This window comes from Bombina bombina, chromosome 4 (assembly GCF_027579735.1).
Source record: "Bombina bombina isolate aBomBom1 chromosome 4, aBomBom1.pri, whole genome shotgun sequence".
NCBI lineage: Eukaryota > Metazoa > Chordata > Amphibia > Anura > Bombinatoridae > Bombina > Bombina bombina.
In genome coordinates this window covers 111716675-111736597 of record NC_069502.1, presented here as the reverse complement: position 1 = coordinate 111736597, position 19923 = coordinate 111716675, and the positions used below count along the sequence as shown (strand labels likewise).

The window sequence follows — 19923 nt, the reverse complement described above, 5'->3', positions numbered from 1 at the left end:
AAAAATATCACTATGGTTTACTAGTCAAGGATTAAAAGCTACTAGCCCAGAGGCTAAAAGTCAAATTTCTAAGTCGTCAGGGACCACTGGAAATTTCAAGCATTGTATTTGTATGTGTGTTTTAGAGATATATATATATCTATACAGGTGAAACTCGAAAAATTTGAATATCGTGTAAAAGTAATTTATTTCACTAATGCAACTTAAAAGGTGAAACTAATATATGAGATAGACTCATTACATACAAAGCAAGATAGTTCAAGCCGTGATTTGTCATAATTGTGATGATTATGGCTTACAGCTCATGAAAACCCCAAATCCACAATCTCAGAAAATTAGAATATTACATGCAATCAATAAAACAAGGATTGTACATAGAACCATATCGGACCTCTGAAAAGTATAAGCATGCATACTGTACTTGGTTTGGGCCCCTTTTGCAGCAATTACTGCCTCAATGCGGCATGGCATGGAAGCTATCAGCCTGTGGCACTGCTGAGGTGTTATGGAAGACCAGGATGCTTCAATAGCGGCCTTCAGCTCTTCTTCATTGTTCGGTCTCATGTCTCTCATCTTTCTCTTGGCAAAGCCCCATAGATTCTCTATGGTGTTCAGGTCAGGCGAGTTTGCTGGCCAATCAAGCACAGTAATCCCACGGCCATTGAACCAGGTTTTGGTGCTTTTGGCAGTGTGAGCAGATGCTAAGTCCTGCTGGAAAATGAAGTCAGCATCCCCATAGAGCTTGTCTGTGGAAGGAAGCATGAAGTGCTCCAAAATCTCCTGGTAGACGGCTGCGTTGACCCTGGACTTAATGAAGCACAGTGGACCAACACCAGCAGATGACATGGCTCCCTAAATCAACACAGACTGTGGAAACTTCACACTGGACTTCAAGCATCTTGCAGTGTGTGTCTCTCCATTCTTCCTCCATACTCTGGGTCCTTGGTTTCCAAATGAGATGCAAAGTTTGCTCTCATCAGAAAAGAGAACTTTGGACCACTGAGCAACAGACCAGGTCTGTTTTTCTTTAGCCCAGGTAAGACGCTTCTGACATTGTTTGTTGTTCAGGAGCGATTTGACAAGAGGAATACGACATTTGAAGCCCATGTCTAGGATCCGTCTGTGTGTGGTGGCTCTTGATGCACTGACTCCAGCCTCAGTCCACTCCTTTTGAAAGTCCCCAACATTTTTGAATGGCCTTTTCCTGACAATCCTCTCCAGGCTGCGGTCATCCCTGCTGCTTGTGCATCTTTTTCTTCCACACTTTTCCCTTCCACATAACTTTCTATTAATGTGCTTTGATACAGAACTTTGGGAACATCCAACTTTTGCAATTACCTTTTGAGGCTTACCCTCCTTATGGAGGGTGTCAATGATGGTTTTCTGCACAACTGTCAGATCAGCAGTCTTTCCCATGATTGTGATTCCTACTGAACCAGACGTAGAGACCATTTAAAGGCTCAGGAACCCTTTGCAGGTGTTATGGCTTAATTAGCTGATTAGAGTGGGACACTTTGAGCCTAGAATATTGCACCTTTTCACAATATTCTAATTTTCTGAGATTGTGGATTTGGGGTTTTCATGAGCTGTAAGCCATAATCATCACAAGTATGACAAATCACAGCTTGAACTATCTGGCTTTGCATGTAATTAGTCTATCGCATATATTAGTTTCACCTTTTAGTGAAATAAATGAACTTTTGCACAATATTCTAATTTTTCGAGTTTCACCTGTATGTATGTATGTATGTATATATATATATATATATATATATATATATATATATATGTGTGGATATATATGTATAGCTCAAAATTTCCACTAGCCATTGACGAGTTTAAATTTAATGGTGGCAAGTAAAAGTTAATTAGTGAATGTTGAGTCTGAAGTCTGGTGGCATGTTGTAAGTAGCGAAGTTGGCACATTGTATTTGCAGAATGCACATTCCTATTGCGGCACTGACAAACACATATTTTGGGCTATGTGCTAAAACTATTATCTGAAGGGATATTATAGCTATGAAAGTGCATGGATATGTTATTCCTCTAGGGCTTTAAGAACACCATTAGTGCTTAGACTATTAATTCTGAGAGGGTAAATGGGGCATAAAGAGAGAGAAAAGTGAAAGTGTAGAAGAAGGTAGAGTTAAGAGACAATAGAGAGAAAAGAGTGAAGAGATATGAGAGAGGGGAAAGAAAGAGTGTAAGGAGAAGATATGGGGGCATATTTATTAAAGTCTGGTGGATCTGATCCGACAGTGCAGATCAGGTCCGCCAGACTTCGCTGAATACGTCGAGCAATACGCTCGCCGTATTCAGCATTGCACCAGCAGCTCACAAGAGCTGCTGGTGCAACGCCGCCCCCTGCAGACTCGCGGCCAATAGGCCACCAGCAGGGGGGTGTCAATCAACCCGATTGTACTCGATCGGATTGATTTCCGGCGATGTCTGTCCGCCTGCTCAGAGCAGGTGGACAGGTTATGGAGCAGCGCTTGCCAGAAACACGGGGCATCAAGCTCCATTCGGAGCTTGATACATATGCCCCATGGCCTGAGAGAGAAGAGAGAGGGTAAAAATATATAATTATAAAAAATAACTTTATGATAACCAGTATTAGTATGATGAGTAAATTACCGTTATAGCATTCTTACAGTTTCAATATACCATACAGCTGGCTTTTAGAGGGCCATTATAGTAACTACAAATGATGTGCTTTTATTTGTTAGAGCATGCCATTTTATGACTAGCGACCCTTAAATACTATGTGTTTAACTCCTGCAAACAGGGTAAGCACATAGCAGAGAATGAAGTGAGCGCCTAAGTAACAGGCTAAGGTGACTCAAGTGCAAACAGTATTAACAATATTTTTTTGGATATTGCAGTATCCAACCAACTCATAGCTAAAAAAACATCTAATATTTGAACAAATTGTAAAATCATGGATCCGAATAGATATTGTTAATACTGTTTGCACTTGAATCACCTTAGCCTTTTACTTAGGCGCTCACTTTATTCCTTGACCCACTTGGTCTACTAGGAGACCTATTGAAGAGAGCTATAGGTGTAACCACTAGCGCTTAGTCCGTTTCCCATAAACACATAGCAGTTATTATGGTTCCTGAGTGTAATTTCTACTGTGTGTTTAATAACTTTGTGGGGGTTAAACACATAGCATTAAAGGGTCACTAGTTTTAAAATGACATTTTCTATTTAATGTAAAGTTAGCAATATTTCCCCTGCTGGGCACAACTACAGTAGCACGGTTTTATACCAGGTTTTTGTTTTTCTTCCTGTGCTGCTCTCTTCAAGCCGGTTTCTTGTTTTAAAACCCTTACTAGTACTGATTTTTCAATCTCTGCATCTTTATACTATGCACCACCATCTTAAAGGTATTTTAGCACAGTGCGCTCTGTAACAGACACGGTGCACATTCAAACATTCTATGGATCCTGCCTGGAATTGTGTGTGCTACCCTGACGCTCACAATATGACTGTGAAAAAGCCGGTGACATCACTGAGCTGTGGGCGTTCACCTGTGGAGCTTTACCATCTGTCACCTGTAAAGGACAGAGGCAGATACTGCAGCCAGTTCTTTCCTTTAACCCTTTGGCTGCTAAGCCATTTCCCACCTGGGTGCTAAGCTGGATTGGAGCTTTTTTAAAAAAAATATATTTATTTACTTCTTCACACGAATCGTGAAGCCCCGGCGATGCCTCTCACTATTCAGGCCAGATCGGCGACGTGGGAGTAGATGGGAGCCCCCAGATTGCCCTCAAGTTGGGTGAGCCGTCGTCAGCACCTGACTGGGACACTATGCGACGGCCCAGAGCCGTCGCTAGCACTCAAAGGGTTAATGCAATGAGTGTGATGTTTGGTTTTATCATTTTGTATCATGAATTGGGCTTATATCTCGGTTAATTCTATTTTTTTATATCCTTGAAACTCCTACACTGTATCTACCTTCTTAGGTTACATTTTATATTATAGGTAGATAATACTGCCCTAGAATAATAATAGGATAAATGGATTCAATATTCTATATTTTTCAGTATTCTCCTAAAAAAGATAGAATTTTTTAGTTCAAAAATAAAGAATGATTGTGTAAATTTTTTGTGACATTTTATTTAAGAGCTCTTTTTTTTGGAGTGATTACCTGTTTGTATTAGTATTGCAAAAGCACCATTTTATTTTTATTTTACTTGGTTTATCCACGGCAGCCATCTTTGTATCATGGTGCACAGCACATTTTTGGTTACACAGATCTGGACAGAAACCTCAATATCTCAGCTCAGAATGAACTTCGCTCCTTGGGACAAAACCTGTTCTCTGAATCACATTACAAAGTACATGTACATATATACACATTTTGCTCATTCTTGATCCTTAGACTGATGTAGTTATGGAAATTGCTGTAAGTTCCACTTTTAGGGTCAATTTATAATGGGAAGGGTTCAAGTCTGTCCTACATTTTTTAGGGGGTACCTAGGTAAATATAGTGTGCATGAAGAACATTTAATGTTTGAGCCTTTTTTTATTTAGTTTTTTATGGAGACAAGAAAGCGCAATTTTTTTAAAAACATTTCCCCTCACTTTCAGGTTGATTATCTCTCATGGGGACCAGAACGCATGAATAAAGTAGGCTTTTCTCCATATTTCTACTAGTTCTATCTCTGTAAACAGTAGAATCTCAAATTAAAAATCTTTACAGTAGAATGTTGCTATAGAGGACTTGTATCTCTAAAAACGTCAGGTTCCTATCTAGTCAACCTGAAAGTGTTGGTCTGATTCATACTTTTTGTAAAGGAATGTTCCCTGTATTTGTGTAGGTGAATGAGATTTATACATTATATGCTATCCAAGGCACAAATTAATTACATACTTAGAAAGTTATTTAAATATAACTTGTGCAATAATTATTGAAAACGTTTAATATCAGATCATTTTAGCTTAATATTGGCTTAAATTTTAGCCAGGTGGTCAGTAAAATCAGCTGGGTGGTGCACCCATTAAAAACAGCCTTGGGAGACACTACATTACAGTAGGACTCACACAAAAAATGTAATTTAAAAATTATATGAATGAATAAATTAAGTATTGAAATAAAACATGCAGGAAGCGTTTAAATGTGTCATTAAGAGAGCCCTGATATATTCTGAAACAGACATCCACCACGTACAGGAAACAACTCTTGCATTATATATATATATACTTAGTAGTGCAGCCATGGTACTGGGAGAAAACTCAGATTCCAACATATTTGCACTCTGTTTATGTAAAGTAGATACAATCTACTATAGTTACCATGGATCATTAGACCACTTTCTTTATATACTCTTTATTTGAGTTGTCTCGCTATCTCATTTATTTTATTCCTCTTTAGAGTGCCATTTAAATTCTGTGTAAACTTTATATACAGGGAGTGCAGAATTATTAGGCAAATGAGTATTTTGACCACATCATCCTCTTTATGCATGTTGTCATACTCCAAGCTATATAGGCTCGAAAGCCTACTACCAATTAAGCATATTAGGTGATGTGCATCTCTGTAATGAGAAGGGGTGTGGTCTAATGACATCAACACCCTATATCAGGTGTGCATAATTATTAGGCAACTTCCTTTCCTTTGGCAAAATGGGTCAAAAGAAGGACTTGACAGGCTCAGAAAAGTCAAAAATAGTGAGATATCTTGCAGAGGGATGCAGCACTCTTAAAATTGCAAAGCTTCTGAAGCGTGATCATCGAACAATCAAGCGTTTCATTCAAAATAGTCAACAGGGTTGCAAGAAGCGTGTGGAAAAACCAAGGCGCAAAATAACTGCCCATGAACTGAGAAAAGTCAAGCGTGCAGCTGCCAAGATGCCACTTGCCACCAGTTTGTCCATCACTGCAACATCACTGGAGTGCCCAAAAACACAAGGTGTGCAATACTCAGAGACATGGCCAAGGTAAGAAAGGCTGAAAGACGACCACCACTGAACAAGACACACAAGCTGAAACGTCAAGACTGGGCCAAGAAATATCTCAAGACTGATTTTTCTAAGGTTTTATGGACTGATGAAATGAGAGTGAGTCTTGATGGGCCAGATGGATGGGCCCGTGGCTGGATTGGTAAAGGGCAGAGAGCTCCAGTCCGACTCAGACGCCAGCAAGGTGGAGGTGGAGTACTGGTTTTGGCTGGTATCATCAAAGATGAGCTTGTGGGGCCTTTTCGGTTGAGGATGGAGTCAAGCTCAACTCCCAGTCCTACTGCCAGTTTCTGGAAGACACCTTCTTCAAGCAGTGGTACAGGAAGAAGTCTGCATCCTTCAAGAAAAACATGATTTTCATGCAGGACAATGCTCCATCACACGCGTCCAAGTACTCCACAGCGTGGCTGGCAAGAAAGGGTATAAAAGAAGAAAATCTAATGACATGGCCTCCTTGTTCACCTGATCTGAACCCCATTGAGAACCTGTGGTCCATCATCAAATGTGAGATTTACAAGGAGGGAAAACAGTACACCTCTCTGAACAGTGTCTGGGAGGCTGTGGTTGCTGCTGCATGCAATGTTGATGGTGAACAGATCAAAACACTGACAGAATCCATGGATGGCAGGCTTTTGAGTGTCCTTGCAAAGAAAGGTGGCTATATTGGTCACTGATTTGTTTTTGTTTTGTTTTTGAATGTCAGAAATGTATATTTGTGAATGTTGAGATGTTATATTGGTTTCACTGGTAAAAATAAATAATTGAAACGGGTATATATTTGTTTTTTGTTAAGTTGCCTAATAATTATGCACAGTAATAGTCACCTGCACACACAGATATCCCCCTAAAATAGCTATAACTAAAAACAAACTAAAAACTACTTCCAAAACTATTCAGCTTTGATATTAATGAGTTTTTTGGGTTCATTGAGAACATGGTTGTTGTTCAATAATAAAATTAATCCTCAAAAATACAACTTGCCTAATAATTCTGCACTCCCTGTATAATGTCATTTGGTTGTTTGCTACCTTTATTCCTGATCCATATGTATTTATAATGCAAATTTGGCTTCCTTATTCCTTCCCCTAAGTATGTATTTTTTGGAAGTGAATTTTATATTTGCACCACTGTCACATTTTTATTCATATTAACGTTTTTTAATAACAATTATTTCAATAAAAAATGCAGTAAAAACGTTATTGTTAAGATGCATTAAAAAGCATAACAAAATTGTTTTCCAAAAATATTTTTTACACAAAGAAAAAAAAAAAAAACGAATGCGCACAGCCTAAATTGTAATAAAACTATCCTGCACATGCAAAATGCTGTGAAACTCATACAAAATTCAAATTGTATTGTTTTTCTTATTGTAAAATGAGTTTACCCACATCTGCTGATGGGCTGAACAGGGACGTTCTATCGGAGTAGCTGAAAGTTCTCTGCGAGATCTGGTGTATTTAGTAAAAAAGATGTTCCCTCTGCCGATCTTTCTGTTTATTCTTGCAAACTGAAAGATAGTGGGATTGTGTCAAAACATGACAAACACTTTTTACCATATTAAAATAGTGGCAATTGTAAGATACTCTAAAAACAGGTTAATCTGATTAGTATTGGCTGCAGGATTTAATTCTTAAAGTGTGTCCCCTGCTAACCTTCCCAACAAATTTACCCTTTCTAGTGAACCCTATTACTTTTTTTGGGAGGCATCTTAATTTGCACGTACATCCTTTTTATGTATTTATTTTTTTAATTGAGAATTTCCATGATTTTTTACATCTTATCGCTAATCTTGCAAATCCTAGATAATTGTGCCCTTACTCTGTCTGTTCTACATTTACCAGGGTTTCCACATAATATAAAATTGAAAGTAGAAATAAAAGAGACATACCTGAAATAAAGCTGTGGTGAAACGCACGCCAGGTGTTAGCTTGCAGGAGGTGGTGTAGCTGGAATGTAACAGAATACTCATTTTAGTATGCAGGATTTTTTTTTTCATGAATGACAAAAAATACCTCTTCTTCGTGCTTTCACTTTATATGACTATTTCATCTTCTAGCAACCCCCCCCCCCCCCACATTATTTCGTGTAGAAGCATATTCTGCTGGTCAATATAGAGTGGGTGTTTATTGAGTGTATTATTAGCACCATCAGTTACCTGTCTGTATAAATAATCTATACTATAATCGCAATTGTAACGTGTCCATTGGTGTCGCCAGTTGCACACGCATCCTCAAAGGAATGTTGGCTGCGCAAGGCAGCCAAAAGAATGTTGCCTGTGCGCGCAGCCAAAAGAATCCACCTGGATGCAGGGAAGCTGCATCCCGGTGTATTCTGAAAATGGCAGGGTGGTGAAAAAATGCAGCGTAGGCAAACCCAAAGCCTTAAAAAAAAAAACATGCAACCGCACACGAAATATAAAAAAAACACGTAACCACCCGCAAGAAATAAATAAAAAAACACGTAACTGCCCGCACGAAGTATAACAAAAAAAACTAACCTCACGCACAAAGTATTAACAAACACCTAAACCGCAAACCCCTCATCGCAAAATAATAAAGTAATAAACCCCTTATTTGCAAACAACATAATTAAAATATTAACCCCTTAGCCACCAACCCCTCACATCGCAATAAACCTAATTAACCCGCCAACCCCTCACATCGCAATAAACCTAATTAACCCATTAAGCCGTAAACATCACAATAAACCTAATTAACCTATTAAACCCTAAACCGCCAAACCCCCACATTGCAATAAACCTAATTAACCTATTAACTCCTAAACCACCAACCCCCCCTCAACACAAATAACTAATTTAATTACTAAGCCCCCTAACCTAACACCACTTAAATTAACCCCAATACTAAGTTACACTTAAATAAAACCTAACATTAAATTAAAAAAAAATGTATCTAAAATTATAAAAAATAAAAAAAACTCTACAATTACAAAAAAAAATAAACAAAATTATAAAAAATATTTTTTTTAAACCGAATCCTTATGAAAATAAAAAATCCCCCCCAAAATAAAAACACCCCCTAAACTAAACTACCAATAGCCCTTAAAAGGGCCTTTTGTAGGGCATTGCCCTAAGTTAAACAGCTCTTTTACATATAAAAATTACTAAACCCCCCACCCACCAAACCCCCAAAAATAAAAAAACACTAAAAAAAACTAAAGTGCCATTGCCACTTAAGGGGCATTTTGTATGGGCATTGCCCTTAAAAGGGCATTCAGCTCTTTTACTGCCCTTAAAAGGGCATTCAGCTCTTTTCCGGCTAAATCCCTAATCTTAAAAATATTAAAAAAAACAAAAATGAAAAAAAATCCTAACACTAAGCCCCAAATAGGAACTCACTGTTCCTGATGTCCGGCGGAGAAGGTCTTCTTCCAGGCGGCTCCATCATTTTCTATCTTCACCCGGAGCGAAGGCGGCACGGAGCAGAGGTGCGGAGCTGGCTTCCCCAATGCGTGGATCCTCAGCGGCGGTCCTCGTCGGCGTGGAGGCTCCTCTTCATGCGATCGTCCATCGCACATTGAAGATTGAATGCAAGGTACCACATATTTATTGGGGTACCTTGCATTCCTATTGGCTGAAATTTTGAAATCAGCCAATAGGATGAGAGCTACTGAAATCTTATTGGCTGATTTGGACATTAGATGAAGAGGAGCCTCCATGCCGCAGAGTACCACCGCTGAGTATCCACGCGTCGGGAAAGACGGCTCCGGACTTTCGCTCCACGCCATTGGTGAGAACCGCCGCTGAGGATCCACACCTCCGCCCTGTGCCGCCTTCGCTCTAGATGAAGATAGAAGATGATGGAGCTGCCTGGAAGAAGACCTTCTCTGCCGGACTTCAAGAACGGTGAGTACCTATTTGGGGCTTAGTGTTAGTTTTTTTTGTTTGTTTTTTAAGATTAGGGGATTTAATGGGCTGGAAAAGAGCCCATACAAATGCCCCGTTTAGGGGCAATGGGTTGTTTAGGTTTTTTTAGTGTTAGTTTTTTTTTTTATTTTGGGTGGTTTGGTGGGTGGTTTTTTTTTAATGTTAGGGGGTCATTGTTTAGGTAAAAGAGCTGTTTAACTTAGGGCAATGCCCTACAAAAGCCCTTTTAAGGGCTTTCAGTATTTTAGTATTAGATTAAAAAAGGGGGGTTATTTGGGGGGGGGATTTTTTTTATAGGGCTATTAATTTAGGTTTAATTTTTTATTTTTGATAGCTTTGTTTATTTTTTTCTGTAGTTTTACATTTTTTATTTTTTGTAATTTTAGCTTTGGAGGTTGTAGTTTTTTTTTTTTTTAAATAGACTGCCCTTTGGGCAGGCTTATCGCCTAGTATTACAATGAAAGTCTTCTTAGGCAATCATGCAGTAGTATCCTCAGTCAAATGCTGAGTTTTACTCAAAGTTTTCATTGTAAAATGAAAAAAAAAAAACATAAAAAACCTCAAAACCCCAAGATAGACAGTTTCTGCCACAAACTGAAGGACTCCTTTCGAGAAATACATCTACCAGATTGATTATCTCACCAGGCAGGCAACTGCTCCTGATGAATTTAGTGTCAGTGGATCAATTTGCCTAATTCTGATTCAGATATTGGGGAATACAATGGCTTTCAAGTACAATTGTTAGATAAAGAGGTGCGTCAGTCACTTTCCTCTCCCAGAAGTATATAGTATACACTTTCATTGTTAAATTGGACTTTCCTCTACCTTCAACAGTTCCTCCATTCCCTGTTTTAAATGTGGTTTTAACGTATGCATTATTTATTTTCTATATCTGCCTGCACCACACACCTTTATTGTTAAGTGCTACAAGGTGAGCTAAAATAAACTGAGTTTGAATCATAGATATGGAGACAGCACCTGTATCAATGAAGCACACTGAGGAGGCTGACCAAGCCCAAAACCAGTATATCGCAAACACAAGTCCTGCAGCTTCTTCTGGTAAAATCACCTTTATTGCGCTACATGATTAAGGGCATGAACTGGCTTCAAAAGTTGCTGTAAACCCATAGTTTGCACAATAAGAGGTCATTTTAACAGAAGCTGGAGGAATTGTGTTTGCTTAAATCTTGAACCATACTTACCAGCATTTCTGTATCCCTAAGTAGTGTTCACACATTTCTCTCCCTTTCTGTACTTTTTTCTCTTATTTTTTTTTTTTGACAAAGATTATATGTTGCAGGAAGGTGATGAGTCATATACTTTTGAAGCTTTTTGTTTAATTCAGGTTTCTATTCAAAGAGACAGTTTTTGCTGGTGTGTCCATGGCTGCCTAGGGACATGACTCATTATACTGAGTGTGTGTATGTCTGCCTGTATGTTTATCTATATATATATTTATATTTCTTTTGTGGTGGTTTTTCCTAGCCACTAATTAATAAAAGCACTGGGTGGGGCCTAAACAAATCATGGACGTTTAATGTAAATTATACAATATTCACTGAACCTTTTTTCATGCAAACATATTCATTAGACATATTTAGCGGATCTCATATGCACTGTAGAAAATGTTTGACATAAGTGTCCCTTAAAAGGATACGAAACCCAATTTTTTTCTTTAATGGTTCGGATAGAGCATGCATTCTTAAAGGACCAATCAACACAGTAGATTTGCATAATCAGCAAATGCAAGATAACAAGACAATGCAATAGCACTTAGTCTGAACTTCAAATGAGTAGTAGATTTTTTTCTGACAATTTTAAAAGTTATGTCTTTTTCCACTCCCCCTGTACCATGTGACAGCCATCAGCTATCCACAAATGCATACACGTACCATGTGACAGCCATCAGCCATTCACAAATGCATACACGTACCATGTGACAGCCATCAGCCATTCACAAATGCATACACGTACCATGTGACAGCCATCAGCCATTCACAAATGCATACACGTACCATGTGACAGCCATCAGCCATCCACAAATGCATACACGTACCATGTGACAGCCATCAGCCATCCACAAATGCATACACGTACCATGTGACAGCCATCAGCCATTCACAAATGCATACACACTTATTCTTGCACATGCTCAGTAGGAGCTGGTGACTCAAAAAGTTTAAATATAAAAAGACTGTGCACATTTTGTTATTGGAAGTAAATGGGAAAGTTGTTTAAAATGGCATGCTCTATCTGAATAATGAAAGTTTAATTTTGATTGAGTGTCCCTTTAAGCAACTTTCCAATTTAATCCTATTATAACATTTTTTCTTTATTCTCTTGCTATCTTTATTTAAAAAGCAGTAAAATAAAGCTTAGGAGACATGGTTCAGAACATGGGTTATGCTTGCTTATTGGTGGCTAAATGTAGCCACCAATAAGCAAGCACTATAGATGGTGCTGAACCTAAAATGGGCCGGCACCTAAGCTTTATATTCCTGCTTTTTAAATAAAGAAACATGAAGGAAAATTGTTAATAGGAGTACATTAGAAAGTTGCATAAAATCGCATGTTTTATCTGAATCATTACATAAAAAATTTGGTTTAGTATCTCTTTAAAGATGAGCTACTGCAAATATAGTTAGTAATTAAGAAAGTAAGTAGTGCAGTTTAGAAGAACTAAAAATAATTACATTTGGAATGTTTATCAATACTAAACACCCTTTAAATTCTTTTTAGTTGCAGCAAGCAGCTGAAGTTTCTCAGATGAGAGGAGCTCGTGTTATTTCAGCTGAGGATCTTCTGTTTCTGATGCGCCGGGACAAGGTAATGCATTTATTCACCACCAGGGGCAGCATGATTGCAGGATATAAGTAACAAAAGATTGATAATTTTCTTTTTTGTAGAGAGTTTTCCTTGAAAATCTACACAGTTTTGTCCTGTAAAACCTATTGCTTTTGCCCATCAGCAACAGATCCACTATACTTGGTTGGCTTCTTCAAAGTGAAACGGTTATATCATTTTTGTTATGGGACTGATAACAAACTTTAATGAAATTGGCATTAAAGATTTTAATCGGGTAATGAAGTAATTAATCAGAAGGTGTATCTTCAAAATTTATTGCAGAAGTAATCTATTAATAGGTTGTTTTTTTTAAATGTTTTTTATTAATTTTAGAAAAAATAGAATTTTTGTGGTGAAGACAACGTAATGGTTTAATGTAAAACAACAAGTCCTCCAGCACTTCCAATAATACATGAGGGCTGAGCTAGGCCCGAAACGTTGCAGATTTTTGTTGACCCATGTTGTAATATTATTAAAGGTCTTTTATTATTGGAAGTGCTGGAGGACTTGTTGCTTTACCTATGATTTGAGACTTGGTAAGTCTCCTCCGGGCACTCCATTTAACAAGTGCTGTTCCCATTCCTGGATTGTTTACACTAACATAATAGTTTTTTCTGTCATGTAATTGGCAAGAGTCCATGAGCTAGTGACATATGGGATATACATTCCTACCAGGAAGGGCAAAGTTTCCCAAACCTCAAAATGCCTATAAATACACCCCTCACCACACCCACAATTCAGTTTTACAAACTTTGCCTCCCATGGAGGTGGTGAAGTAAGTTTGTGCTAGATTTCGACATTGATATGCGCTTTGCAGCAGGCTGAAGCCTGGTTTTCCTCTCAGAGTGCAGTGAATGTCACAGGGATGTGAAGAGAGTATTGCCTATTTGAATACCATGGTCTTCCTCTAGGGGATCTATTTAATAGGTTCTCTGTTATCGGTCGTAGAGATTTCTTCTCCTACCTCCCTTTTCAGATCAACGATATACTCTTATATACCATTACCTCTACTGATTCTCGTTTCAGTACTGGTTTGGCTATCTACTTTATGTAGATGAGTGTCTTTGGGTAAGTAAGTCTTATTTTATTTATGACACTCTCAGCTATGGTTTGGCACTTTATATGTAAAGCCATGATTCAGGTCAATCAGTTTATTTTCCTTCTTTCAGACTGTCAGTTTCATTTTTTGGGAAAATGCATATGAATTAAATATTTTTCTTACCTAGAATTTTCAATTGACTTTTTTCCTTTAAACTGCGGGCTGTTAGGCTCGCGGGTGCAAAAATGCTAGAATTTACTGCGTCATTTTTGGCGCTAGACTTTTTGGGCGCGAGATTGACGTTTGACGTCAATGACGTCATTTCCGGTGTCGCAGTTGACGCTGGAAGTTTTCACGTAGTTGCGTCATTTTTGACTCTCGTGTTTGTTACAGACGTTTTTGCCACCAAAAAATATGTGGGCGTCATACTTGGCGCCAGTTTTTTTACATTATTTAAGTCTCACTTTTTAGTTGCTTCTGGTTTCTAGAGGCTTGTTCTGTTTGCATTTTTTCCCATTCCTGAAACTGTCATTTAAGGAATTTGATAATTTTGCTTTATATGTTGTTTTTCTATTACATATTGCAAGATATTCCAAAAACTGTTCCTGTATCAGAAAATACTGTTGGATTCCTGATGACTGATATCAGTCCTACCAAAGCTAAGTTAATTTATTTTTGAATAAATTATTTATGAATTTTATCTTTAGCTATGGTTTGTAATAAGTTATCATGATAAACTTTTACATGCAGAGTCCATTAGTATTTATGCATTATATATTGCTATTCTTTTTACATCTAATGTACAAGATATACCTAGGAATCTATGAGAATGTTTTTCTGATTCTATCCTAAAGGCTTTGTCTGACATCCCGCCTTCTAATAAAATTTTTAGGTCTTTTTTAAACTTCTCATTTAGTTGATGAATTTTCAAATGACCGACAACATACTAAATTATCCTTCTCTGATGATGTTTTTTCTCATTTAGAATATACTTCATCAGATATTTGACACTAACAAATCTACTTTTTTATTTTAAATAGAGTACATTCGTTGTTGAAAAGGTGTTAATTATATTGGATATTGAGGAGTCTAGTTCTTTTGATTTAAGACTAGCTAACATTTAAATTCTGCTCATTAACCTCCTGTGGTTTCTTCAGAGGTTAATGAGGTTCATGATACTAGGGAATGGAATAGGCCTGGGACTTCTTTTATTCCTTCTTTAAGGTTTTTAAATTGTATCCTTTGCCGGCAGTTAGTTTAAAAGTTTTGAGGAAAGATCCCCAAAGTTAATGGGGCTATCTCTACTCTTGCTAAACTTGTATTTTATTTAGGGAAAAATATTTTATTTCAGGTCATTTTCTTAGGCCTGCAATTTATTTGGCTGATGTTGCAAATGCTTCAACTTTCTGGTTGGATACTTTAGTGCAACAAGTATCGGATTATGATTTGTTTTAGCATTGTTAAGTTGATCAACATGCTAATAATTTCATTTGTGTCGTCATTTTTTTTATATTTTCACAATTGAGGTTAAATCTATGTCTTTAGCTATTTTTAGCTACAAGAACTTTGTGACTTAATCTTGGAATGCTTATTTGATTTCTAAAAATCCATATTTCTTTTTTTCCAAGGTAATCAATTATTTGGTTCACTATTGGATTCAATTTTTTCAAACTGTTACTCTGGGGAAGGGAGTTTTTTGTTGCTTCAAGATTGAATTCTAAGAGTAAATCTTAAGCTTATATTAGTTTGTTCTTAATAAGGAACGGAATCCTAATTCTTCCCCAAGTAACATATTTATAATTGGAAGCTTTCTTCAACATGGAATGAATTTAAGCTATTTAAAAGATCAAAGTCAGCCCCCCAAATTTGCATGTAGGTGCGTTTTTTATTCCAGCTTAGTTGGTAAGGGGCAGGTTAAGACTTTTTTTAAATTTGTTTGGTTCAATTCGGTCCAAACTTCTTAGATTGGGGTACTGAATAGGATTCAGCTTAAAACCGCCTGTGAGAAGTTTTTTTCTCTCTAGCATATTCCAGCTATTCAAGTAAAGGCTCACACTTTTCTGAAGTATGTTTCAGATCTGTATGTGTTGGGTACTTGTGAGGCATGGCTGGTTACCCGTTGGGGTCTCAAGACCTGGAGTTATCTGGGGTATTCATACCAGTTCCATTTCAGGAACAGGGTTTAGGGTTTTGTTCAAAACTATTCATTGTCCCAAAGATAGAAAATCTTTTTGATTTGTCATATAAGAGTTCCTTCTTTCAGAATGGTGTTTATATGGTCTATTCTGCCTTTTTGGTCAGTAAGGGCATTATTTGTTTACAATAGATAAAATAGATGCATATCTTCTTCTGTTTTCATTCAGATTATTTTAATTTTCTGAGATTCTCTTTTTTTGACAAGCATTACCAATTTGTTGCTTTTCCTTCTGGTTTAGCGACAGCTCTGAGAATCTTTTCAAGGTTCTCAGTGTTTCCTTATTTGGACGATCTCGTGGTACTGGCTCAGTCTTTTCGTTCTCTAGAATCTCATACAATTCAACTTTTGTTGTTTCTTCTAAGACATGGTTGGAGGATCTTTTTATCAAAAGATCCTTGGTTGCTCAGACAAGGGTCACCTTTTTTAGGTTTCCAGATAGATTGTGTCAATGTCTTTGTCTCTAACAGACAGGAGACAATTATATTGGGTTCAGTTTGTCGGAACCTTCAGTCTCTCTTATTTCCTTCAGTAGCTATATGCATGGAAGTTTTAGGTCTCATGGGTGCAGCATTGGATTCAAGTCCATTTGCTCATTTTCATATGAAACCTTTCCAGTTTTTTATGCTGAATTAATGGTGCAGGGATTCTAGGATATCATTTTTAATATCTTTGAATTCCAATGTTCAACTATCTTTGACTTGGTGGTTAGATCACCATCATATAGTTCTACGGGTCTCTTCGATTCATCCAACCTGGACCTTAATCACTACAGATGCGAGTCTTTTAGGTTGGGAGGCTGTCTGGGGATCTCTGTCAGCACAAGGGGTTTGGAAATCTCAGGAGGCGAGATTACCATTCAATATTTTGGAACTCTGTGCATTCTCAGAGTTAGTCAGTTTTGGCTTCTTTTTGAAGAGAGAGACGTTATTGTTTTTCAGACAGACAATGTCACAACTGTGGCGTATGTCAATCATCAGGGTGGGACTCTCAGTCCTTAGGCTGTGAAAGAAGTATCTCGGATACTTGCTTGGGCTAAATCCAGCTCCTGTCTAATTTCTGTGGTCCATATCCCAGGTTTAGACAATTGGGAAGTGGATTATCTCTGTCAATCAAGCTTTACATCCGGGAGAATGGTCTCTTTACCCAGATGTGTTTTTTCAAATTGTTCAGATGTGAGGGTTTCCAGTAATAGTTCTGATGGCATCTCATCTAAACAAGAAAACTTCCCAGGTACCTATTCAGGTCCGGGGATCTTCAGGCGGAAGCAGTGTATGCATTGACACTTCCTTGGAGTTATCAATCTGCCTATATTTTTGCTCCTTCTGGTTCTTCTTTTTAAGAGTGATTTTTCAAAATCATCATGGAGCAATCGTTTGTGCTGCTGGTGGCTCCAGCATGGCCGCTCAGGTTTTGGTATATGGTTCTTGTTCGGATATCCAGTTGCCAACCTTGGTCACTTCCATTTAGGCCAGACCTTAAGATTCGTTTTTTTCCATCAGGAAATCAAATTATTAAATTTGATGGTATGGAAATTAAAACGCTTAGTGCTTAGTCATAGAGGTTTCTATGACTCAGTGATTAATACTATGTTGCAGGTTCGTAAATCTGTGTCTAGAAAGATTTATTATCGAGTTTGGAAGACTTACATCTTATGATGCTCTTCTGATAATTTCTCTTGGCATTCTTTTAGAATTCCTAGGATTTTATAGTTTCTTCATAAGGTTTTGTCTGCAAGTTCCTTGAAAGGACAAATCTCTGCTCTTTCTGTGCTGTTTCACAGAAAAAAATGCTAATCTTTCTGATATTCATTGTTTTGTTCAGGCTTTGGTTCGTATCAAGCCTGTCATTAAGCCAATTTCTCCTCTTTGGAGTCTTAATTTGGTTCTGAGGGCTTAACAGGCTCTTCCGTTTGAGCATATGCATTCTTTGGACATTAAATTACTTTCATGGAAAGTATTGTTCCTTTTGGCCATCTCTTCTGCTAGAAGAGTTTTTGAATTACCTGTTCTTTCTTGTGAGTCTCCTTTTTCTGATTTTTCATCAGGATAAGGCGGTTTTTGCTGTCTTTATTTAAATTTTTACCTCAAGTTGTGAATTCTAACAACATTAATAGAGGAATTTTTGTTCCTTCCTTGTGTCCTAAATCCTAAGAATTCTTTGGAAATATCCTTACATCCTTTGGATGTGGTCAGAGTTTTGAAATATTATGTTGAAGCTACTAAGATTTCAGTAAGACTTCTAGTCTATTTGTTATCTTTTCTGGTTTTAAGAAAGGTCAGAAGGCTTCTGCCATTTCTTTGGCGTCTTGGTTAAAGCTTTTGATTCATCATGCTTATGTGGAGTCGGGTAAATCCCCGCCTCAATGGATTACGGCTCATTCTACTAGGTCAGTTTCTACTTCCTGGGCTTTTAAGAATGAAGCTTCTGTTGATCAGATTTGTAAAGCAGCAACTTGGTCTTCTTTGCATACTTTTGCTAAATTCTACCATTTTGATGTTTTTTCTTCTTCAGAAGCAGTTTTTGGTAGAAAAGTACTTCAGGCAGCTGTTTCAGTCTGATTCTTCTGCTTATAATTTCAGTTTTTTTCATTATAAAGATTAAAACTTTTGATTTGGGTTGTGGATTGTTTTTTCAGCGGAATTGGCTGTCTTTATTTTATCCCTCCCTCTCTAGTGACTCTTGCTTGGAGTTCCACATCTTGGGTATTTGCTATCCCATACGTCACTAGCTCATGGACTCTTGCCAATTACATGAAAGAAAACATAATTTATGTAAGAACTTACCTGTTAAATTCATTTCTTTCATATTGGCAAGAGTCCATGAGACCCACCCTTTTTTTGTGGTGGTTATGATTTTTTTTGTATAAAGCACAATTATTCCAATTCCTTGTTGATGCTTTCGCTCCTTTCTTATCACCCCACTTCTTGGCTATTCGTTAAACTTAATTGTGGGTGTGGTGAGGGGTGTATTTATAGGCATTTTGAGGTTTGGGAAACTTTGCCCCTCCTGGTAGGAATGTATATCCCATACGTCACTTGCTCATGGACTCTTGCCAATATGAAAAATGAATTTATCAGGTAAGTTCTTACATAAATTATGTTATTCACCATCACGGGCAACATCATTGTAGGAGAGAAGTTAAAACATTACCCCATGCCCTTGTAGCTATAACACTGATAAATTCAACTTTAGGTACAACACAAATAATATATATGGAAAGAATACATGTATTGCAGAAAACCCATAAAGGTCTCCAGAAAAGACATTGTCTTATGCTGATGTACGTTTCCTCCTGCAGAAGAAACTTCGCAGACTGCTGAAATATATGGTTTTCCGTGATTACAAATCCAAAGTCTTGAAAGGAATAGAAGAAGATGAACCTGAAGGTAGGAGTCTTGTTGACTATGGGCTTTAGAGGGACAATACATAGAGCTCCATTTATCAAGCTGCGTATGCAGATTTGGAGGCTCTTTACTGTAGGATGCATGAGCGAGCCTGCCACCGATAGTTAAGAAGCAGCGGTCATCCGAAATCACCCCGGATATGTTCGCCCGAGGTGATTAACAGCCCCAACTTGCCATTGGGCTATATTGCTGCCCTCTTTCTGCGATCCTGGGTGGATAGGTTTGCAATATTAAAGAGACATGAAACCTAATATTGTTTTATGAAGAGTTAGATAGAGCATGCAATTTTAACCCCTTAATGACCGGAACATTTTTCAATTTTCTTACCCTTAATGACAATGGCTATTTTTACATTTCTGTGGTGTTTGTGTTCAGCTGTAATTTTCCTCTTACTCATTTACTGTACCAACACATATTATATACCGTTTTTCTCGCCATTAAATGGACTTTCTAAATATACTATTATTTTCATTATATCTTATAATTTACTATAAAATTTTTTATAAAATATGAGGAAAAAATGGAAAAAACACACTTTTTCTAACTTTGACCCCCAAAATCTGTTACACATCTACAACCACTAAAAA

At 37.5% G+C, this 19923-nt stretch overlaps 1 protein-coding gene across 2 annotated transcripts in view; it reads left to right on the top strand.

The window, feature by feature from the left end:
- The window catches only part of SUPT3H (SPT3 homolog, SAGA and STAGA complex component), a 1388329-nt gene that overhangs the window by 886811 nt on the left and 481595 nt on the right, over nt 1–19923 (top strand). For both annotated transcript variants that reach the window (XM_053709596.1, XM_053709597.1), the window contains exons 4-5: nt 12592–12678; nt 19231–19318. In XM_053709596.1, coding sequence (XP_053565571.1) covers nt 12592–12678; nt 19231–19318 — 175 coding nt within the window. The remainder of the gene's footprint in view (nt 1–12591; nt 12679–19230; nt 19319–19923) is intronic.